The sequence below is a fragment of the Aptenodytes forsteri genome, unplaced genomic scaffold (assembly GCF_000699145.1).
Source record: "Aptenodytes forsteri isolate BGI_AS27 unplaced genomic scaffold, ASM69914v1 Scaffold76, whole genome shotgun sequence".
NCBI classification, from domain to species: domain Eukaryota; kingdom Metazoa; phylum Chordata; class Aves; order Sphenisciformes; family Spheniscidae; genus Aptenodytes; species Aptenodytes forsteri.
In genome coordinates, this window is record NW_008794444.1 from 3,300,345 (window position 1) to 3,324,248 (window position 23,904).

Below are 23,904 nucleotides of genomic sequence, written 5' to 3' on the forward strand. Positions count from 1 at the left end.
ATGGGGCGTTGTGAGGAGACGGGGCGTCGTGAGGGGAGAAGTGAGGAGACGGGGTGTGAGGCAGCGGTATGTAAAGTGCCCAAGTCAGTCAGTTTCTCTGGGAGAAAACTGGTGCCGGTGAAAGTCCAACCCGTTTGGCCAGGGATGGACGTGCCTTGGGACGGAGGTGATCCTCCGCAGCCCAGGCTGTCACGCATCAAAGAGGGTTGGCGCAGGTGGGAGCTGAGACCTGGCAAAGAGCGAGCTGCAGGGTGCCTGTAGATCTCTTCTGCATGGGTAGCGGAGGAGCGTCAACAAAGTCATCACTGTGCCCTTCAGAGAGGGATTCATCCGGTCTCTGTCCCACCAGGGAGTCAGCGATGTCCGGGCCGATACAGGCACAGCTCTGCCCTTAGTGCATGGTTGGCAGCAGCCCCCTCTGCGTCCAGAATTCCCCCCAGAGACAAGGACTGTTGGAGCTGGTGTAAAGCACGTGAGCTAAAAGTGATCTTAGATAGCACGAGGTGGGGGACAGCCGTGGGGCGCAGCTCTCCTAGCTCCCTGCTTTATAATCTGCTGCAGCTCCTACTTCAAAAGCCCTTTCCGAGCCCCTGGTTGGGGGGGATCCGCAGTGCCGGAGCCTGATGTGCAGGCGGGATCGAGCTGTGTATTGAATGCCGGGGGCTCTATAGGTTCAGTGGTATTGTATTGAATGCCGGGGGCTCTATAGGCTCAGTGGTATTCACACATGGAAGCAACTGCAGAACCGGCACCTGTGAACCACGGCAGCACCTTGCCTGATCCATTCTTGACTTCTGTGTGAGAGCTCATCCTCACATAGAAATGGGTCACTCATTCAGCCTCTGTGTTTATTTTCCTGGTGAAATAAAAGCACGGGAACATTTGCAGTGAGTCACACCCCAGGTCCATCAAGCATGCAGAAGTGAGGAGAAACCCAGGAGAAAGAGGGAAAGGATGGGGTAAGGTTTCCTTTCACACATCTGGCTTCTGGGCAAAGTTTCTAGAGCCAGAGCTTGTACCCATTGCTTCAATCACTCAGCCTCTGTGTTTATTTTCCTGGTGAAATAAAAGCACGGGAACATTTGCAGTGAGTCACACCCCAGGTCCATCAAGCATGCAGAAGTGAGGAGAAACCCAGGAGAAAGAGGGAAAGGATGGGGTAAGGTTTCCTTTCACACATCTGGCTTCTGGGCAAAGTTTCTAGAGCCAGAGCTTGTACCCATTGCTTCATGCTTAGCAGACACCCATAGACTGTTAGGAGTTTGTCCCATCTCTTTTTGAACCAGTGTATTGATTTGGTCTCCATAGTATCCTGAGGCAGTGAGTGCCACGACTTCAGGAATGTGTTGTGTGAAAAAATATTTCCTTTTTTTTGTTATAAACTTGCTGCTGGGTGATGGTATACAGTACCCTCAGTTGTGTGTTACAAGAAGCGGAGACAGTTGTTCAGTTTTCACTTTCTCCAGGGTACTCATGATTTTATACATCTCCATCATCTCCCTATCTTCAGCTTTCTCTTTTCCGTGCAGAAGAGCCATAGCTTTAAAACATTGAACTGATTAAAGAACCATATTAACAGCATATTGGCTTATTATAAATTTTAAAATAACGACTTCCAATAGGAGTCCTTTTTACAAGAAATGTGCTGTTCAGATGACACAATGCATTCTTGCAGACAGTCAATGATTTAGGATTTTGGAGTTAACAAAACCCTACAGAAATCTGCAGAGAAAGATGTTCCATTTTATTTAAAACTTCTTTCCCCAAATTCATAGTCCCTTGGTCTCCGATTTCTGCGTGATGCCGTTCCCAGACTTCACTGCCTGTTGGTGTCTGTGTAGCAGCAGTCGATACTCACTGTGCTCGGTGTTCCTTTCCATGGAGTTACCTTAATTTGCTTGCTGGGAACCAAGTAACTTTCAGATTTGCAAAATTTCAGCAGGTTGTGGCATTTCTGATATTTCCTTTCCCCAAATCTCTTGTGCTATCAGCTTGTCTTTTATTGAGCATTTGTATATAAATAAGTGGTGTAAATGTTATTGTCAAAGGAATAGGAAAGCCTGATTCTCTGCCTGCTGCAGAAAGAGGCAGAATAAGCCCGGATGCCATCCTAGAAGAGCCATCATCTAGGAAAAAAGCATATTTATTTTTCAGTTAGATTTTGGGGAGAAGCAGCCTAAGTTTTTCTCCTGTCTGAAGCAAACAGATGACATGTAGCTGTATAATTTTAGTAAACAAGGCTGGAGATGCATTAAGATTTAAATGATATTAAAGATCTGAAAAGGAAAATAATCATTGCAGAAGTCACTTGTAATGCAGATGGTAAATGCGTCATCCTTAAGGGTCCAAAGCCGACACCACTGCAGCTAGCCGCGGCAGGATCTGTGTCAGGGCGATGTTGATTTTAGCAAGTGCAGACCTGCTTGACTATCTTTTCAACTTTTTCTCTGTAAATAGTAACAGTTTGTTTGTTTGTTTGTTGAGGTATTTCCTGGCTTAGGCAACAACTAAGTGTTTGTCGAAGATGTAGTGAGATTGTGTTTCATCAGTAAAAAATGTAGGGCCTGATAAATTATTATTCTGCACAGTAAATACCTTGTAGACAAAAGACTTTGTATGGCCAGGAGCCATGGGAGGTGGGGTGGGAGAGCGGGGCGGTATGCAGAGTCTTGAAATGCCCTGCGTGATCCCAATTCCTTAGGAAAGACTGGAAATACATGAAAACAGAGCGAGTCTCTTAATCCGTGGCTGTGGAAACCCAATGCCTGCTGTTTCCAGAAGGGTGTTGTCTCCCCAGCCTTCACGTGGAGGCTGACACGGTTCTTAGCTCTAACACTGCAAAGATGAGAGAGAAATGCAATGCAAGGCTGTGTTCATACACAAAACACAAAATACCCCCTGTCATCTTAGCACGGGAGCTTATAACTTTGGGGAAGAGCCCATGCAGGACATCTGACCTGTATGCAGAAGGCAACACACGGCCTTGTCACCCAAGCAGGGGGCAGGGAGGGGAAGCCCATCCTGGTGCTGCCAGCAACCAGCCACCGGCAGCATTGATGGCCTTAGAAACTGCTCTCTGAAGCGCTGTGCCACCAGACTGGGACGTTGTTAGGGTCACTGGCAGGTTTACGGTGGCTTGTGTGCACGTCTGTGGGCACAAGAGACATTGGCCCAGTGAACCTGACTGCCCGGAGAGCCCTGACCGTAGAGAATGGCTGTGAGCAAGGGACAGGCAGATGCCACGGCAAGACTGTGCCCAGGGGTCCCTCTCTAGGCCTCGCACAGGCAGGTTAACCCACTCTTGCATGCACAAGAGCTTGTTCACACAGCTGTGTCCCCTTGCAGCATCCCCAGCTCAGCTAGACCTCGTGCTTCCAAGCCCAAGCTGTCTCCCTCAAGAAACCGCAGCTCCACACACACGTGAGGGTGACCAGGACACAGAGCCTTGACAGACTGCCCCCCAGGCACCGCCTGCTCCTGTGAAGGTCACTCCTGAAGGTTGACTCGTACAACCAACCTGTAACTGCCAGAGGTTTTCTAGAGATCTCCTATTATTGTTGATTTGCTTTCTTGCTTTACAATCAGTTGGCCATTATTTTGTCCTCGCCTGCCTCTGAAAGTGGAGTCTAAGCACTGCAGAGATTGTCTCGTCTGCCTCCTTCCCGCTGGCAGGCTCGGCCATGCCCGGCAGTTTGTCCATGCTGGCAGGCAGATCTGCTGAGAGCAACAGGGGAATCGGGCGCCTGTTACCCAGCGTAGTTGCTGGAGGCCCAGCTTGCTCTCAGATATCTCCATTATCGCTGATCTCTGAGAACATAGTATGCCAGCACACTGAGTGCATGGAAAGAGAAGGATCCACTTCGCACAGTCTATGAGGAGCTGCTTGACTCGTGAGGGAAGGGGCCGTATGAGGGCCACAGCAGCTGTCTGAATTTTGTGGTGGAGTCTGAACTGGTAGACTGGGCTTTGTCTCACGTGCATGTGGCAAGCAGGTACTTTGCTCGATGTGGATATGCTTAACAGGATAGGTGGCATGGTATGCACACAATTCCTGGGAGAATCGCTATCATTGCTGGGATTTTCAGCAGTCTTGCAGGCCGTTCTCTGTATCTGATCATCTTTTGCAAAGTGGATAAGGAAATGACGAGAATGGAGATGCTACTAGATAAATACCAAGCTTGAGAGGTGTTACAAGCCTCCTCCCTTGTGGTTTAATACTTTCACTAGCAGCCCTGCCATGGGAACTGAGGGTGTGCAGAGAAAGTCTGTCCGTTACGCGAGGTCAGGAGATGTGGCCAGTGCAGAGAAGGTTACGCTGACAGCCCCTGCTGACGCTGTTGGGTACCTTGTGCTAGATAGGGAAGGCGCTTGGCGTACAAGTACTCACCATGCAGGACTGAGGAAGTGGTCAGAAGGTCTTGGTTGTAACCTAGGTTTGATCCAGGTGGGTATGAAGGTCTTTGATGCTGGCAGATGGTTTACATGGTGCGGGCAGGATAGAAGGAACAAGACAAGTATGTCGTTGGTCGACAGCCGGCTGAACATGAGCCGGCAGTGTGCCCAGGCGGCCAAGAAGGCCAATGGCATCCTGGCCTGTATCAGAAATGGTGTGGCCAGCAGGAGTAGGGAAGTGATCGTGCCCCTGTACTCGGCACTGGTGAGGCCGCACCTCGAATACTGTGTTCAGTTTTGGGCCCCTCACTACAAGAAGGACGTCGAGGTGCTGGAGCGTGTCCAGAGAAGGGCAACGAGGCTGGTGAGGGGTCTGGAGAACAAGTCTTATGAGGAGCGGCTGAGGGAACTGGGACTGTTTAGCCTGGAGAAAAGGAGGCTGAGGGGAGACCTCATCGCGCTCTACAACTACCTGAAAGGAGGTTGTAGCGAGGCGGGTGTTGGTCTTTTCTCCGAAGTAACAAGCGATAGGACGAGAGGAAATGGCCTCAAGTTGTGTCAGGGGAGCTTCAGGTTGGACATGAGGAAAAATGTCTTTACTGAAAGAGTGGTGAAACATTGGAGCAGGCTGCCCAGGGAAGTGGTGGAGTCCCCATCCCTGGAGGTATTTAAAAGACGTGTAGATGAGGCGCTTAGGGACATGGTTTAGTGGGCATGGTGGTGTTGGGTCGACGGTTGGACTCGATGATCTTAGAGGTCTTTTCCAACCTCAATGATTCTATGATTCTATGATTCTAAGAGATGCTGTTTAGGAAGATCAGCTCCTTGCTGCCAGCTTGCAGGACTGGAATAGCCACCTTCTGCACACTAACCCTGTGTGTTGGCATATGGGCTCAGTATAGTTTGGGTTCAGTATAATGTCCCCCAGAGGCAGTGGGCTCCCTGGAAGGTCTCTCTACAAGGAGCTTTTACAGTGACATGCTTGAATAAAGTTACATTTTTCAAAGGGTCCCACAGTGTGCCCATCAGAGCACTGACACGGCCCCTGCCATGTCCCTCCTACTCATGACAGGCTGGCAATGAGGTATGGTAGGGGTCTTCTACTGAACTGCTCTTTTACTCAAGCTCACTGGTTAACCCCAAGATTCGAGTCGTGGATTTCAGTGATCCTTCACCTTGGGGTTAACTGGGTGCTTCCCCAAACAGCTGCATTCCTCGGTTGAGGCCCCTTACAGTTTTCTCTAGTCTTGACTCTCCACTTCCTTCTCCCTTGCAGGCTTTTCCAGATGGCTTAGAGGCACATTAGAAGATGGGGTTAGCATAACTCCTAGGCAATGCCCTTTCCAGCCTCCTTGCTTAGAAATGTGTTTGTTCTAAAGCCTCGGTCGGGCAAAGCCCTGGTGGATACAGGTCCCTGCAAGCAGAGGGGATGGTGCCATGAGTCATCTGAAAAGAAATAACATTCCTGAGTTGGGTCTGGCTTTTCTTTGTTTCCTTTTCTGAACGCTGTGTTGTGCCCCTTGGTTGAAGCCCTCTCCCAGCCCTCCCTGAAAATGTGGGCAAAAGTAATAGAAAATGAGAAGCTCCAGTAATGTCCACCCTCACCTCTTGCAAGGTGCATTTGAGTAACCCTGCTGTGCTCAGGCTTTATGTGTGGTAAGAAGCTGTCTGAGCTCCCCACGAGAGGAAGCCCTGGTGTGAGCACATGAAGTGGATTGAGAGGAAGAGGAAGGAGCAGCAATAAAAATTCTCCTAATTAACCCATCCAGATTCTGACAATAAGCTGGTGAAGTGGAGACCACATGCTTTACTTATGCTTATCAGAGGAGCTCTTGGTTTCTCTTAAATGTGTGTTTGCCTGCTACAGGCTCTTACTGTGTGTGATTTCCCAAGCTATTCTCCAAGGAGAGCTGCTTTTCATTGTGGTGCAGTCAAAGGCTGGATACGTACAATGAAAGGCGCTGCCGGGATAGCTGTGGGCACCGCGATGAATTCTTTATCTATGAGCATCTTTTCTAAGAGGCACTCACTGAAGCCAAGCTGACTTGTTGCCCACGGTCAGTTCCTAAAATAACTACACCACAGGCTGAGCTGTAGCTGAGCTGCTTCTTCACATCGTGCTGTGCCTGTATAAAAGGTTTCAGCTCAAGGAATTGGGACCCTTGTGGGTGAAAGCACCGTCCCCCCGACCTTTACCCCACTCCCCTGCACAGTAACTAACCAGACCATCCACTGTGTGTTACAGCAACTGAAACACCCCAACCTGGTGAACCTGCTGGAAGTGTTCAGGAGGAAGCGGAAGCTGCATCTGGTCTTCGAATACTGCGACCACACAGTTCTCCATGAGCTGGACAAGCACCCCCGGGGGTGAGTGGCCTGTCTCTCACTGGGAGCTCTGAGCAAAGGAGTCAGGGGGTGTCTATGTCGTTGCTGCTCTGCAGAGTTTTCAGAGGGATTTCATTAATTACAGGGGAGGTTTCTCAGCCCAGTGCCCAGGACTTGCTCTGTTACTGTGGTTTGGCAATGACGTCCAAAAGAATTGTGTATGAGCCTGCGTGCGCTCCTGCACAGTCCTGCTCACCAAGGAGACTGGGGCGCTGAGCCTGAGCGTTTGGGTGATCTTTGGCTGGCTCAGCAGCAGCAAACCCGAGTGGCTCGGGAGCATCTTGTGTCTCACTGTGAAGAGGTTAGGGCTGCTGGGGGGATATGGGCAGGTGGGCTGGGGGCACGCAGCCCTCCTTCCTGCTGCTCCCCAGGTGTGTTGCCCATCACTGTGGGAGGCTGTGCAGAGCCAGGCTGTGGGCACTGGGGCAATGTCATTGAGCACCCAAATACACTGTCTGTAGTGATGTCACTGATGACCCATATGACAGACCAGTGACTTTTAGCCATGCTGCTGCGTTAAGGAGTATGCGTTCGTCGGCAGGAGTTAGCAGGAGCTGTGCCTGCACCTCTCTGCACAGCCTCAGTGAACTCCCAGGTCAGATACCCTCTTCTTTAAACAGGCGCTTGCACAAAGTGTGAGCTACATGGGCAGAAGGAGCATTCTCCAGGACAGCGTTTGTTCTTTTGACACATTATAAATGATACTCCCACTAAATACATCGTCCCTAATTATTCACAGTGACTTGGTGCTGTGGAATTGCTAAGCAGAAGTTCATAAATCATTTTACAGGCCTGGAGCTAAATGAATTGCCTGCAGGAGGATAATTGGAGGTTGAGTAAACAAGAGCCTGTTATTCTCTTTCTCCCTGATGTGGAGCTCTAGAAGGAGAATGGAGCATGCTGATAGCAAATGGCTTTGTGAGCTGGTGAGCAGCTTTCACCCCAGTTTGAACCTGTTCACCTGGAATCTGAAGAGAGGATGGATAACCCTCTTTGAAGAAAATACTTCACATTTGCTTTCTATTCATCAGAACAACTCCAGTGTGAACAAACATGTAATGCCTGGTTGCATACTTTGCTTTTGATCTTTGCTAGGGCAGATGGTCAAGTCTTTTGTGGTCAGGATTAGGATGGGTGGGCACACGCCTCTTTGCACCATGTTTCCAGGTCATTTGACCAACTTCATCCCCTTGTCAGGCTGTCAGTTCATCACTCTCATCATTCTAGGAAGTTTCTGCAAGGAAACTCTAGCATTGCAACAGCAGTGTCAGCACAAAACCTTCAGCACTGACAGCAGAAGGTGCCTTAAAGAAAAAGCAAGGCTTCCTGCATATTGTTTTAGTTTAGTTTTTTGGGTTTTTTTTCTTTATGATGAATCAGAAGCTTTTCAGCATTAAACACATGAAATAAAATTGGATTTGAGCTTGAAAGTGCCAAGATTGTCACCTCTGCCTTTCCTGGGGTTGTTGAAGACCGTTACAGACAGCCAAGGAAGTTTAAGAACTGTTGCACGGTAACTGAAAGAGAGGAGAGGAGGCTGGATCTTTAACAGACGTTTTCTTTCTCTGAAGTGTTTGCCAGCCATTGGAGGGAAGGAGAGGAGATGCAAACCAAAGCAGAGCTTTATACTCTTGTAGGAACATCCTTCCCCCTCCCATTTTGGTCACCTCTCTACTCTGGAGAGTCAATGACATGACAACGTTGCAAGTCAGAGCATGCATCTATACCATGGATACTCCACCACCTCCAACTCTCTGAGCAGTTGCAGAGGCAGAAATGCCTGCTGGCATTTCAGGAGGATTGCCAGGAAGCGTGGATACTAAGCACAGCCACAAGACAGGATTTGACACGGACTTGCATGCACTGATGTGTAGTCACCAGTTGGCAGGCCTCGTGCTGGCTGTGACTGAGTGGTACCAGACACTCTGGCATGCTCTTAGCTGCCATAAATCCTGGTATCTTGTTGCATTGACTGGATTTGGAAGTGGTGTTGACGTTCCCTTTGATGCTCCTGCGATGTTTGAAGGGTAACCTCACAGGAGGCATTGCTCAGCCTCAGCTCTGAAACATGGGAAGAGGTACAAACAGCCTCCACCATCAGCAGCCCAGCATGACTGGTTCCCTGCAGTGGAAGATCAACGAACTGAGGGTTATTATGTATTTCCTGTAACTTACTTACAGCAAGAAAACGCATCTAGTGTTTTTTCTCTGAGTTTTCTGACTTGGTCCCTGATGGTTTTGCTCAGAGATCCCTGTACAATGTTAGCACTCAAAGGCCTCCTCTTCCTTTTTCCTCTAATAGTGAAGTTATTTTTAATGGCCAAAATAAAAATGTGCTTTTTTAAAACAGGGTGCCGGAGCATCTAGTGAAGAGCATAACCTGGCAGACCCTCCAAGCTGTGAACTTCTGCCATAAACACAATGTAAGTCCCCTAAACAGCACTAACACTTGCTGTAACATAGCTTTGGAGGAGAAGGAGATTCTGTTGCCGTTTTCCTGATTACAGAGCTTTCATGGGACAAAGTCAGATGAAATTTCCTGTTTTCAACAGGAAACATATATCTGAAGTATTAGTGTATACCCACAACAGTTGCATTTACTATCACACAGGTCCCTTGGGTTTGCTGTCAAGGAATGATTTGCACTAATGACCTTAGACAAGCTTCCAGGCTGAACAGGAATATATCTTTGTATGTTCCCTGTGCCACACATTAGAACTCATGTTTAGAAAACTGGCTAACATCTAACATCTAACCAGCTGAGACCTGTGTAAACTGCAACTGATTTCCCAGGAAGTCCTCCTATTGATAGTCATAGGCATTGAATCATGTTACCAGTTAAAAGGTTTCAAAAATTAGGTACAGTAAACCAGTTTTACAACCCCTCCTCTGCTTTCTGGAGGAAAATGTGCGTGGCAAATATTTTGTAGGAAGCAGTTGCGACGCTTTAAGAAGCGGGGAAGGAAAGGAGCCTTTTGAAGAAGTTCTTTAGGCAAACTTAGCTGTCATTGTTTTTGTTTATCTGCCAATGTTTGAGATTTAAGAGTCGGGCGGGAGATCGCTCTGGAATGGGTGTTTTGTCATTGCTGGGAGAATTATGTCCAGCTGAGCCACAGGAACTTGGCCATAGGTCTCTCCTGCTTCCAGGATTTGTTGTTTTTCTTCTTTTTTCTGTTCCCCCACTCAATCTGAAAGATTTAATGGAGTTTTAAAGCCAAGGGAACAATGAGATGCTGCAGTCTGACCTGCTGTAGATCACAGGTAATGAGGTTTTATGCAGCTGCCTTTTTTGGAACTCCATGACGCTGGTTTAACAAGCAGCATTTCAGGCCTCAGGAAGAGACACAATCATTTACCACCAGCTTAGCTAGGAAAAGTCCAAGGTGTTTGTGCTGAGGTGATGGTAGGGGAAGGACAACGTGAGCTAGACCCTGGTGATTTTCAGTAGAACACACCTTCCACACACGGGCAGAAGAAATGAAGGTCTCTTCTAGTTTGATCAGCAGAAACTCTTTCCCAAGCCCAAATTCAGTTGTTGTGAACCTTCAGTGGGCAAGGTGACTTCTCAAGAATCGCAGAATTACTGGTGTTGGAAGGGACCTCTGGAGATCATGTAGTCCAGCCCTCCCACTCAAGCTGGGTCAGCTAGAGCAGACCGCTCAGAAACTTTTCCAGTCAGGGTTTGAATATCTCCAAGGATGGAGGTTCCACAGACTCGCTGGGCAACCTGTTCTGGTGTTTGGCTACCCTCACAGTAAAAAAAAAAAAATTGCTTACATTTAAATGGAATTTCCTGTGTGTTCAATTTGTGCCCATTGCCTCTTGTCCTTTCACTGGACATCACTGAGGAGAGCCTGGCTCGGTCTTCTTTACTTCTTCCCATCAGGTATTTATACACATTGTTAAGATCCACCCTGAGCCTTCTCTTCTCCAGGCTGAATGATGGTCCCAGCTCCCTCATCCGCTCCTTGGATGTCAGATACCCCGATCCCTTAATCATTTTAGTGGCCCTTCACTGGAGTCACTCCAGTGTGCCCACATCTTCCTTCTACTGGGGATCCCAAAGCTGGACACAGAACTTTGTCTCACCTGTGCTGAGTAGAGGGAATATCAGGCGTGCTCTGGCATCTACAAGGATCAAGTCCCACATCTAAACCAGAGCCTTCATCTCATCTGTGAGCTTTGCCAGCAAAATCATTTGTTTGTCTACTAGATTATCGGTAAATACAGTTCATGGACTTTGTCCAGGAACTGATCCCAGAGGATCTCATTAGGATCTCCTCATATATTCGTAAAACTGTGTCCCTTATTAGGAGTGTGTTGCACATGTTAGGAGTGTGTTGCACATGGCTGTATCAAGTGAGTTACATTTGCAGAGGGCCAGGTTAACAACAATCCTTGCTATGCAAACCTCGCTCCTCCTGCTAGCGGATTCCCAGCTGGTTCTGGGGAGCTGACTCGGTGTTGTCCAAGTGATACAGAGCTATGCAGCTGAAACTGGGAGCCTGCACAGTGTCTTATCCCAAAGCTGGGGTATAGGCGGGGTAATTGTCCTGCCCAGCAGGACGTGGCTTTAGCTGCTGTTAAGAAATCCTTTCATCTTCTCTTTCAGCAGGAATGATTGCCTGGCACAATGTGCAAGGGGGATGTGGCTGAATTAAGAGGTTCTTTATCTGAGGGCCAGGTTAAATACTTGCTTCTAACCTTGTTTTTTTCTGTTTCCAGTGCATCCACCGAGATGTAAAGCCAGAAAACATCCTGATAACAAAGCACTCAGTCATCAAACTTTGTGACTTTGGATTTGCTCGCATACTGAGTGAGTGCCAGCTTGCTACTTACACGGATTGTTAACACGTGAAAGCTCAAATGAAGTGTAGGATCAGGCTTTCAAACACTAGTAAAGACTCACTTGTCTTTGTCTGATGCACGTGTAAATCATCCTATATAAAGGCTGGCGTGTTTTCACAGAGAAGCTCTGCTAAAGGCTGGGTAGAGATCCCCAAACCAGCTTAAAGGGAGCTAGCCCAGACACCGCGATGCCAAGTGCTTCTGTAAACAAACTCTGTCTGAGCTCCCCGCTGGTGCCACTGAACTGCTGGTGGTGTTGGCGCTGGTAGATGGAAGTCGGCCTTGGGCGTCTTGGAGCTGCCCAGCCATTGCTTATGCAATACTGGAGACACAGCTGGAGTTCCCTGGCAGGAGGAGCCCCTCTGGCAGAAGGCGCTGTCTCTGCAAACAATGGCTTCACATTTTCCATTGTAAATAAACCCCCTAATCTGTTTTTTTTTTGGCTCTTGCTCAGACAAATCACGTGGGCTTTGAGAACTGACCACTGGCTGGTGCAGGGCCCTGCTGAGGAGCTCTGCATATTTTCATTTGGAGAAAAATATGGTCTTGATTTTTGCCAAGTCTTAAGTGTTTCCAAAGTTGGGTTCTGCTAGTGGCCAGTGACTCATCCTGTTCCTGTAGCTACTGCCCGCCCAGGAGGTGCCCCAACGTGTGTAACAACTAATGTTGGCTTGTCTGCATCGTTCTGATCCCACATTCCTGTTTGTTTCTCTTCTTCCCGACCCCAACCTAGCTGGTCCAAGTGATTATTACACAGACTATGTGGCTACCAGGTGGTACCGCTCTCCGGAGTTACTTGTGGGAGACACCCAGTATGGGCCTCCCGTGGACGTGTGGGCGATTGGCTGTGTGTTTGCAGAGCTGGTATCCGGGGTCCCCCTGTGGCCGGGCAAGTCTGATGTCGACCAGCTGTACCTCATCCGGAGGACCCTGGGTAAGTGTCCCTTCTGCGCCGGCCAGAGCCCTGGTCTTCCCGATGCCTTTGGCAGGACTAGAGCTTGCCCAGGAGGAGTTTCCTCTGTGGTGGGAATCGGGATTGGCCAGGGTGTGAATTTACCCAGTGGATCTCTCTCTTTAGCAGGTGCTGGCTTTATTTGAGGTGTTACTGTCCTTGAAAGGGAGCTGGGTTTTCCTGGCATGACTTACACATGCAAGTCTTGTTAGGAGATTGCGTAGTTGGAGTAACACATGCTGCTGCCGGTCCTGGCAGGACCTGGGGAAACAAAGTTGGCATCCACGTGGGCGGTGACTGTTCTTCAGAAGAAGATCTGTGGGGTAGAATTGGTTTCACCTTGTATGAGCCAGCAGTGCCAGGCTGTGGCTAAAAGGCTCACAATGGACAGGGCTGTGTAAGCAGGACCATTGCCTGCAAACTGCCTGAAACCGTTCTTCCACTTTTCTTTAGCAGTGGTGGCCTCTGGGAAGCTTGGTCTGGTGCTGGGCAGTTTAAGAAAGATGTGGGATGTGTTAGGTGACCACCGGATGCCCCTCCTGGTCCTTTTGGGGTGGCTCAGTGACTACCGGAGTGTGGGGAGCACAGGGCTGGCCCCGCAGGAGGCACAGAAACACCTGCCTCTGCTGCTGTCCTTTCCACATCTTCAGCTGTCACCGCACAGATAGAAAAATGAGATGCCTGTATCAGAAAGGACCAGGAATGTTTTGCATAAAGCTTTGAAGGATCCAGGTATTTTTCAGGGTTTGGTACCAGCTATTGGTCCTTGCTTCTAGGTCACGAATAGTTGGATTTAGTTCATCACAGCTTTGGAGGTCTCGTAAACAAGGCAGGTGCCTGCTGGTGGCTGTGTGCTTGGGAAAGCCAGTGTGAACAGTGAAGTTTGGCTGTTCCACCTGTTTGTCTTTATTCACCAATGAATTTTAGGAGCCACTCCAGATTTGGAACAGAGGTTAAATAAAAGAGCCATTATCTGTGTAACATTTAAATTAATCCAGTCTCATTGATTCTGTTTGATGTTGGTGTGTAACATCTGATTTCTTGAGTGGAAAGGAACAAACCGCCACTTTTAATTAAAATTTGTTGGAATGAATCGAGAATTGTAATTTTTACTGAGCAGTTTATAAAACTATAAAGGTGACTAATGGCTTTAAACAGATAAGCTCCTTAGCTAGAAAAATAGTTCAACGTTGATTGCTTCATCCTCCAGAATACACTTATGCCAGTGTTAGGTAAGTTATAATTTATTTTTAATGATAGGGTTTCAGCCAGAAGAAATTCCCTTGTGATCCAGGTGATGGCCTGAGGCAGTGTTTACAGAGAAAAGCTCCTTGGTCAAAGCTGTGTAATTAGGGTGGTTTGGCTATTGTACTGGCTCTTTTGTTACGGATTTGATTTTAACATTTTGCTTGCTCTGAGCTGCTCTGAGCTTCAAAAAAGGGCCATGGAGGCCCATGCATTTCCCCATTTCCCCATGCATTGGGGAAAAGCTACAGCTTGTTCCTGTTGGTGCTGCATTTCAGCTCTTTTCTATACAACATCCTCAGGAGTGTACAAAAAGAATTTCACCCAATAGGAGTTAAATTTGAATGAAGCTGGAACACTTGTGGTTAGCCTGTCCCCTTCCAGCAGTCAGAGGAGACACGACTGTTTATGCAGACAGACTGCCCCCTGGGAACCCTCTTCCTTTGAAAATGCTGCGTGGAAAGCAGGCCAGCAGAGCCCTGCTCACCCTCCCTCGAACAGAGCACACCAACAAAGCGTGCCCACGCTGCCACCTCCAAACCAAACAGTGGCTCCTGCCAGTTACTCATGGGCTGGCCCATCGTGTCTGATGTGTGCAGGGGATTTAGCTGCTGATCTGGTCTTGCTCAACACTTTGGGAAGGATCCCTGGCTGAAGCTCAGTGCTGTGGCATGGCTGGAGTTTCGGATCCTGGTAGGTGTTTGCACAGCACCCTCTAGCTATGATGCTGCACTGACACACAGATCTTGAGTTCGGCCGGCACGCAGCGGAGGTACAGGTGCTGGCACAGAGCAGACGTGTTTGTGCAACTTAGTGCCTTGCCCACCTCATTGCCTGGTGTTCTACCGAGGGGTCTTTTTGCTAGTGCAAATCCAAATTTGCAGTTACCCAAATAATGCAGTGATAGGATCTAGGCATTTGGCATGGGGAGATAGATAGAAATACGTATTTTTCAAGGCCCCCGGCTATAGTGGCCACAGTTCATAAAAGCCACTCTGCTGCACAGCAGAGAAACTCAGAGCCTGGAGGAGGCGCAGCAGCTGAGTACTCCTGCTCCAAAAACTGCTCCCACCAACTGAATTTCTTTGAGCTATTTACAGCATGAGGCCCTGGGCAGTTGTGACTGCGGGCAGCTGGAGCTGCGTGGCCCTGCCTTTCGTTCAGCACAGTCACACGTCTGTGGGATCACTGACGTCCTAGATGGACGTTAGTTTTCACAAAAGAACTTTTCATCGGCTCACTTGATGGTACTCCATCTCTTTAGATGTTCTCACGGATGGTGTCAGCCTTGTAGGGGCTATAAGCTCGTTCAATGCAGGCACTGTAAAAACAGCAAATTAATCTGACTTTGTTTTTTTTATTCTTGGTCAAAGGGGATCTTATTCCCAGGCACCAGCAAGTGTTCAGCACCAACCAGTTCTTCAGCGGGGTAAGAATTCCAGACCCAGAGAGCATGGTAAGAGCTCCCTCTAGACGCACTTCCCCTGAGCCTAGCACTAACCAGCAGTCTGTCTGCAGTGCTAAGGAGATAAGGTGTTTGGACAGAGAAATGTTCCTGCTTCTTTTTACCCAGAGTACGTGTGCTATCTGCTCTGGAAGTATGGCTGGAAAAGCCTCGCTTGCTCAGCTTGACCAGTCCTTTGCTGTGCAGAATTTTTTCCCTATCCAAAAGCTTTGCCCTCTACTTCGCCGATGTACACTAGAGTATTATTTGGAGGTGGCTGAACCCCTCTCGTGACGTTTTAACCGATACCCTGTGTAAAAGCAGTCAAACAAATGCTTAATCTCTGCTCCTTCTCCCCCCTTCTGGTGGCACAGCAGCCAACCTACCCATCCTCAGTAATGCCAGGCAGCTCCCCTCTAAGCACGTGAAGTGACAGATGCATTTTATGAGGTACAGGTCATGTTGCTATGGAAAGCCGGTTCTCTGTACCCTGATGAATGAAAAGCTTGCTAATATGAGTACGCTCACTGTTTTTTTTCCCACCAGGAGCCGTTAGAAATGAAATTCCCTAATATTTCATACTCTGCTTTAGCTTTCATGAAGGTAAGAAAATTACAGCTGGTGGAGGAGCTCTGCACTGAGACTTAGCAAATGCGGTCTGTTTTGCTTATCAGCTGGTAAATGGTTTGAGAGTTGGCTACTGAATTATCAGAAATTCATTGAAAAATAGAGCTGGAGGGGATTTGGAGAGGACTTTTAATCCACTCCTCTCTAATCCACTCGTCTTTACCATGGAGGTGGAAAACATATTATTCCCTTATTAAGATGCAGTGAATGGAAACTGTGAGGATGGAGGCACTAAAAAGGAGGTGCAGCTGTGGATAGTCCTAGCTACGCTAAACACTGGAACAACACAGCTAGTGCCATAGCGGATTCCCCCGTTAAAGAAAGTTGTTCTAGTTCAAATGAAAGTTACGGGCTTAACTGGTTTTTGAGGCTTGATGGTTTGCTACGCCATACGATTGTTACTGTCCCTCTAGCCGCAGTTTCTGTTACTGCCTTGTGGCAGTTATTCAGTATTAGCTGCTTTGCAAGCTTCATGCTGACTCTGAAAAGCCACTCTTAGAATCCATTAAAAAAAAAAGATTAACACATCTATCTGTGCAAATACTCGTTGGCTGTGGTGAGTAGCTGGAATTGTGCAGACCTGTTTAACGAGCCTTTTCTGTGATCCTTTTCTTCATCTTTTCCAAGGGTTGCCTTCGTATGGACCCTGCGGAGAGGCAGACATGTGAGCAGCTGCTGCAGCATCCCTATTTTGACAGCATTAGGGAGGCAGCGGATCTGGGGAAAGAACATGAAAAAACGGCTCGGAAGCCAGCCAGGCTGACTCGGAAGCACATGCCAGGGGTAACACTGTCATAGCAGTATTTAATGTTCTGTGCCTTAGGAGGGGACTGGTTCTCTTTGTTTGGCTCCCAGGAGGTGGGCTCATGCTGGCAGTTAACGTTGAGAGAGAGCTCCTGCATTGGACCAATCTTAATTTTAGCCCGAGGAGAAAATGAACCTCCTGGCTAAAGAGTAACTCAGTACAAACTGAATTCTACCTTGCAGCTCCATTGAGTCGCTGGGGATAAGCAGCACGGCGATGCGAAAGATCAGGTTTATCCGGGAATGTGCATTCCCGACAAAGAATAGCAGGATAGCTGAACAAACTGGACATGCTTGCATGGCTGGTTTAATCTGGAGTTCTCTGGGATCTGTCTGATGCGTTTGAAATCCCACATTATGGAGACGGCAAAAATGCCCAGTTCCATTTGTAACTGCTGCTGGGATGTGATCCCTTACTCGGTTCCAGACGTTACACAATCCACTGGGTGTTTCTGCAGCTGGAGCTGCCAAGCAAATGTCTCCCTGCCATTTCAGTCTTTCCAGACGCCAGCCCAAGTCTCCAGATCCAGCCTCATGATGAGAGTCAGTCAGCAGTTCCTTCTTCCTGTGAGCCCCGTTCCCCATGACAGCTCTAACACTGAACGGGGAACATGCAGGGAAGCTGGAGGGGTAGGATGGAGAACTGCTACAGCATATAAATTCCTGGATCAAACTGATTCGCCTTCTCCATTTCTGTGACGTAGGATGTAACAGGAATATTTTTCTTGCCCTGGATGACTGGAAGAAATACCTTTAATAAGCTGTTCTGGTTGCAGTCTAGTTGTAGAACACCAGATCCATGACTCTTAGTTTGGAAAGTACAGGATTACAGCACGAATAGTTTTGTAGCTTACATTCCTTTTTGAAAAATGAAATGCATGCTCTATTCTCATTTCAAACAAATACACACTATGTAACTTTTCCTTTAGTTACAGTACCTGCCTCAGTTAACCAGTAGTAACGTTCTGCCAGCTTTGGACAGCAAGAAGTACTGCTGCAAAACAAGGAAATCAGACTACCACTTCCCCAACATCTAACCGGATGGCAGATTAAAAACTGTTTATTGTTCAAAGTTCGAGTCATTCAGAATTTTTAAAAGGAGGATACGTGGTGGAAAACTAAATTAATACATGTTATGACATCTACAAAAGTGGTCTGTCAAGTAATGTATTCTGGGTCACTACTGGAAGGAAAGTGATGCACCGAGAAAGCTCCAAGCTCACGTTAGTCAGTGTTCTGTGTACAAAGGAAAATACATTTGTTTTGCTTTAATTCGTGATTGTATACTGGTTCGGGATTGTATACTGGTTCAGGAGTACCGCAACCCAGTGTTTACAGGCTGAATTTAAAAACTCTTGCCTGTCTATCACCTGTATTTCAGACTTGGCAGAGGAACTGCAACCTCGCCAAATAAATCAGAGTCCCACCATGTCAACACAGCAATAGTGCTTTGGGCTGGGGCTAAGTCACTGATCCCGCAGGGAACCGGCAACGTATTGCCTGTGCCAGTAGAAGAGAGATGTACGTGTTTGTGGAGCCGAGCCTGATGATGAGGCTACCGAACCGGTCCAGTTAGTTACAAACCTGCTGAAATAGCACTGCTTTAAAGATAGGTCTGTCTTACATACTGCGTTTCTAGATCACAAAGTATCAGAAGTACTGGTAATGACTTAGACTTAATGGAAGGCTCGACAGGCGCTGCTACCAGGAGAACGTATAAACAATAAAACCTGTTGTTTCTTTAGTCTTTTCAGAGTTTCTCCTGCCTGTTTCTTCCTTGCCTTATGAGGTTGTTTTTATTTGCTGTTTCTGTCAATAGTGAAGTCACTTGCCTGTAGTGTTACAGAAATTGTTTTTATCAAAAATAATTCATGAATATAATTTATAACATTGGCCAGACACAGGCGGGAATTCTACCTAAGCATATGTATTAGAATGCTTCTTGGGTTTTGTGTAATCTCAGGATGTAGTATTGTGTTGATTTTGAATAAAATAAATGTAGCTCATTTTTCCAGTTTACTGGATGTGTTTTACTGTATAGAGTTTTACTACTGGGCAAGGAACGTCCTCTTTCTCCTTGAAACCTAGAGCAAAAATGTTTTCTTTTCCCAGTACTGTTTGTGTTCAACAACAGTAAAAGCAATTTCAATGGGACAGGTGCCATATCCTTACAGAGTGTGCCTGTCTGCCTTTTATTTCATATTACAATTTATTATATTTTAATCTTGAACATTGTGTCCATAGATCGTGTTGGTTACGCTCAGAAAGCTTTGGCGTTCCGGTACTTTCCGTATGGATATTCAGCCATCTAATCCCATACACGTGCAAGGCACGGCAGCACCCACGCGCCGTCCGTAAGCAGTAGATAGGACACAGCCCTGGGCAGCGCAGGCTGGAGGGAACGTCACCTCTGGACACCGTTCCTGCCCGCTCTGTGCTAGGAGATACCAAGGAGAATCAGCCCCACGACGCAGCTAGTGCACAATGTTGTCCTTTCCGGTGCTTGGCATCATCTCCTTCAGAGGACAAGCTGACCATCGGGGCAAAGAAAAGAGACTCAGTCGTGCCGAGGTAGCCGTGTCTGAGACATCACTATGAAATCTGCTTTCTTGGAGTCGTCGCCTACCGCCTTTCTCTCCCCTACCACCGAAGCTAGGAATTTGACTAAAAATGCCATATTCTTCCAGAGGATGAATCATTCTCTTGTTTAGCAGGAGTGATATGGGTGCAACTAAAGAGGTACACAGAACTAACTTAGTCCGTGTCAGCATACAGCAAAAATGTGTGCAAGGGCTTATCTAAGAGACCCTGCTTCCCCACAAATACAGCAACGTTCCGTTCCTCGGCTCGGTGTTTATGAGAAGGTAAGACTGCCTGTCTGTAGATCACTCCATTTAAAACAAACAAAGGCTACATGAGTCAAAGCGTGAAGAACAGAAAACAGGCCCATAAGCTATTTTATTAAATCATCACCCATTGACTGGGCGAGATTCTCGGGGAGTAAACGGCTCTCATTCATTCCCACAGCATGGACATCATGCAATAAAAGCGTACAGCGCTGCCGTTTCACAACACTGACGTTCTTCCCACTGTCATTTTGCACAAGAATTGCTGTGCAATAAAGTATTTGAAAACTTCTCATTGATGTATTGACAGCTTCCTATAAAAACAGGAAAAAAATGACCATGCACAGAAGGCTACCTTCTCTGCGGTTGATTCACCGTATAGTTTAAGCTTAATAAGACTTAATTGCATAAAAGCTTGCATACAGCTTTTGAGGCTGGATCGGGAGATCTGGGCTTATTTCCATACCTGGAAATACAGTAGCGTCTACAACTTAATTTATGCAACATAGGATAAATACTATGAAATCAAATACATCTGTTACGTGCAATTGCGTTTATTCTAAATCCAGCTCCAGCTCTAGGTTTGGCAGTGCCTGCTGAAGGATGCGAACAGTAGTTTCTTTCTCTCTTATTCCAGGAAGGTCACTCAGATACAAATATTCAAGGTTCCTATAAATATTTAAAAAGAAAAGTCAGCAACTACTATTTAACTGTTGACACAGAAATTAGACAAAGGATTATTCTACCATAGTTTTTTGGAGGATTTTAAAAGGTTCTAATGTAAGTTTTTTTCTGAAGTGGGTCCTTAAAAGTTTTTAGCTCACCCTAAGTTCAGTCCTTCTACACAGGTTAAAAAGAGATCCTGGACCCCCCACATCATGAAGCTTCCTTTGTATTAAACAGTATTTAATAATTTCAGTAGCAATTTAGTAAAAGTTATTTTAATGTAAATAATAATGTAGAAAGTCCTTAATAATAGCCTTCTGCAGGATGAAATCCAAGTCACCACATCACCCATTTGTAGACGTCTGTTAACTCCGTGTAATACTAAACAGTTCCGAGTTACTTTAAGGCCACGGTTCAATAAGGCACCTACGGATGCGCTGCAGAGCTACAGAGCTGCACGGTATCCCACCCATGCCTGAGCGCTAGAAGACACAGCTCTGCCCTAAGACCTTGCAGGCTACAGTGAGCACGAGGTGACCGAGCGATAGGAAGCAGTGTGAGGTGTAGGAAGACAGTAAGTTGCAGGACACCGTCAAAGCCTGCCCTGAAAAGGGACTGCAGCAGGGGGGGCAGGAGTAGAAACCAAGGTGATCATTCATTACTTATTCTCAAGCAAAACCCACCTCGTGTGCCAGCGTGAAAGGAAGCTGCACGCATTCACTGCTCTTGCAAAGGTTGTGTGTCGGCAGAGGGCACGTGTCCTGCTCTAATTTGCGCAGCAATCAACATTGCGTAAGTTAATTCAAGCGTCAATGGGAGATGCTGTGCTCAGCTCTGAGGATAGCAGCGCAGCTATGGATTCACGTACCGCGGCGGATGATCCTGGCTCTCTCAGCTGCAGGCCTCAGTGCTACACAACTCCCTGACACCAGCCTTACAAGGCTGATTAATATGCGTATGTTAATCCGCACGGCTTTTCAGAGCTATCCACAACACTGTCTTCAACCACGCTTGAAGAAACGTTTCCTGCGCTGGCAGTGCCATCCCTCCCAGGCTGTCATTCAAGTCAGTCCCCAAACCCAGCCATCCCACAGCCTCGCACAGGTCTGAAACAGCCCAGAAACATTCAGACTTCAGCCCTTCAGCCAACACGATCCCGAAACAGCAGGGTGGTAACAGCTAGGGAGCAAGACCACCTCAGCAGCTCACGTACGTCAGCTTGTGCAGCGCAATGATGCCTTTATCTGTGACGTTCCCACAGGAAATTATCTTCAGCTGGAGGAGACTCTTCTGTAGATTCTTCGTCTCGCTGAGCCTCTGCAGACACTCGTCCTGTATGTAAATACACTTCTGCAGCTTGATTTCTGTAACATGTTCAAGACCATCTGGAAAGACAAAAATGAGTACTTGCTTCAGAATACCAGGAACAACCCGTACTCGTTAAGTTCTCACTCGCCAATTTAGTAACTGCCTCCAAAACCACACAGCAACACGCTCCTCTGTACAGCGAGGCTGTAACGCGCAATGAAGCTCCAAAGTCCCTTTATGGAACTTCAAATCTATGAAACCCCCCCGGGTTTGTATCCTTTTGGTAAGATTCTAAGAGCTCTGACATGGGCAAGTAACAAAAAAAGCTCTACAAGTTTGGGAGATAAACAATGGCTCTGAATTAGGAACATAATAATGCAGGAAATTCAAGGTACCCTGCCAATAAAAAATAAAATGGTCTGTTCCCCATTTTGGTTTTTGTTATTTAAAGGAGACCTGAAACAATCTCTTTTTTATTTTGTACGAAACTGAGAGCTTGCTGCTTTTTTTTTTGTCTTTGAAGACATCATAAATGCCTGGAGAACAAGGAGTATTATGACTTCACAGACACCAAAAACGTCCCTTGGTTTAGAAGAAAAAGAATATTTAAAGTAGTGCTTTTTGCTACCAACTATTTAACTATGAACTCAATGAAATAGCAAATCTTTGCCGCACTTCCTTAGTGCTGCTGTCACTTCAGGTAAGGGCTGATGAAGTTCCCAATCTCTTTCTGCTTCACACCACACCTCCAGCAAAATCTCAGGAACTACTGAACGTTTGTAGAGCCATTTAAGGAAAAAAGAAAAAACGAAAAAGATTTGAAAAGATTTCTCTATATCTTACTAAGGAACGAGAAAACGACCCGGTTATTTGTATTTTGATGCAACTGAAAGAACTAAGACCATTCAGTATAATCTTTGCACGGCTGTGTCTACATTACCCAGATAGTCAAATCCTCTGTACATGATGCAAGAGTCAGTGGCATTAATTGCTTCTATCTTGTACTTCCCCAGGGGCCCCGTTGGGAGGCCGTTGTAGTCCTGCTGCCATTTCTGATAGCCTTGATAGCGCACCAGGGCACCACATCGCAACAGCCATTCTGAAGCTGCCCTGTCAGGGCCAACGGCTTGTATACGTTCGTAGTCCACTCTGCCAAGACAGAAGGAGCATTCACCCGGTTTCTATAATGTGGCAGATTTATTGTCTTTACAATAATGCTACCGCACAACAAATATTTGGGTATATGCATGATAAGATGTCAGAAAAGTAAAAATATGATTTACTGGAAGTGGTTTACGTATAATTATTTGGATTGTGCTGGTTCTTAAGCAGTCTGGCATAAGGTTTTTTAAAACTTGTTTTAAATGGCAGTTACTTTTGGTAAAAAAAGAAAGAACACAAATGCAACTTGACTTGGCACGTGTTAACCCTTCTCATCGATTGTTTCCTTCCATGTCTGTAAGGAGAGATAAAAAAATGCCTTTCTCTACCCAGAGTAAGGCTTTACGACAATTGCAAATTTGTCCCCCAAACATATTTTGATTATATAAAAACTGAACATTGCCTGTCACATGTGTGTCACTCCTGAAGCCTTCTTCTCAACAATTACAGTATTCAAAAAGACACACTTTAACTAATTGCCGAAGTCCCTGGATCCATCCAGTTAAAGGGTATCTTAGTCTGGTGAGCAATGCTGAAGACAGAAGTAGAGACCTGGAAGAGACCCCCCGTCTGGTTGAGCTTCCCGCCCCACTACAGCCATCAGCTACACCATGCAACGCTTTCCACAGAACTAGAAGACATAAGGCAAAGCTATTAGCTAGTGGCAAAAGTTATGGGCAGAGAAAGTTGCAGAGAAAGGCTTTATCTTTCTAAAAGTACATGCGAAACCCTTGTGTGGCTGAATCACATTGCGAACGACGGGTTGGTTAGATGCTTTTCTGAATAAGTAAAGGGGGCACGGTTGTGCTACTGGCTTAAATGCAGCCGGGGGTCAATGGAAGACTGGCATTGAGGGACAGAATCCACATCACCAGCTTGCCTCGGCCGCCCCGGGGCGGGGAGCAAAGCACAAACCTTCCCCTGGAAGGCCACAGCTTTGTAACTGGGAACAGGTAAGGAACGACCCCTGCCAAGCACCCACACGCAATCCGGGGGGAAAAGAAGCGCACTGATAATAGAAGAAGTCCTCTCCGGCCCCGGGACGCGATGCTTCCTCCGTCGCGAACCGCGCGGTGGGTAGGTGGGAGCCGGTAACCGACCTGCGCGCACCGGATCACCCTTACTTGTTGAAGACGGCGTTCAGCCACCCCCAGAAGTGCCTGCCGGCGCCCGGCGGCGGCAGCTTGCTTAGGCTGCACGCCGGCTGCGCAAGTTTGCCCAACAGC

General features: G+C 47.1%; 2 protein-coding genes across 2 annotated transcripts; one reads left to right on the plus strand and one right to left on the minus strand.

Moving 5' to 3' along the window:
* On the plus strand, nt 1-19,545 carry CDKL1 (cyclin dependent kinase like 1). The gene is made up of 9 exons (XM_009289901.2): nt 1-66; nt 6,530-6,759; nt 9,128-9,200; nt 11,503-11,593; nt 12,359-12,559; nt 15,196-15,278; nt 15,813-15,869; nt 16,521-16,676; nt 17,627-19,545. Exons 1-9 carry the CDS (start codon nt 1-3, stop codon nt 17,732-17,734), a joined length of 1,065 nt encoding a protein of 354 aa, XP_009288176.1. The 3' UTR covers nt 17,735-19,545.
* A 79-nt stretch (nt 19,546-19,624) lies between these two features.
* Nucleotides 19,625-23,898, minus strand: ATP5S (ATP synthase, H+ transporting, mitochondrial Fo complex subunit s (factor B)). Its single transcript, XM_009289902.2, has 4 exons — nt 23,803-23,898; nt 22,458-22,666; nt 21,423-21,594; nt 19,625-20,212 (listed from the first exon to the last, which is right to left on the minus strand). The coding sequence occupies exons 2-4, from the start codon at nt 22,480-22,482 to the stop codon at nt 20,098-20,100; spliced, it is 312 nt and encodes a 103-aa protein (XP_009288177.2). The 5' UTR covers nt 22,483-22,666; nt 23,803-23,898; the 3' UTR covers nt 19,625-20,097.
* Nucleotides 23,899-23,904: the final 6 nt, after the last annotated feature.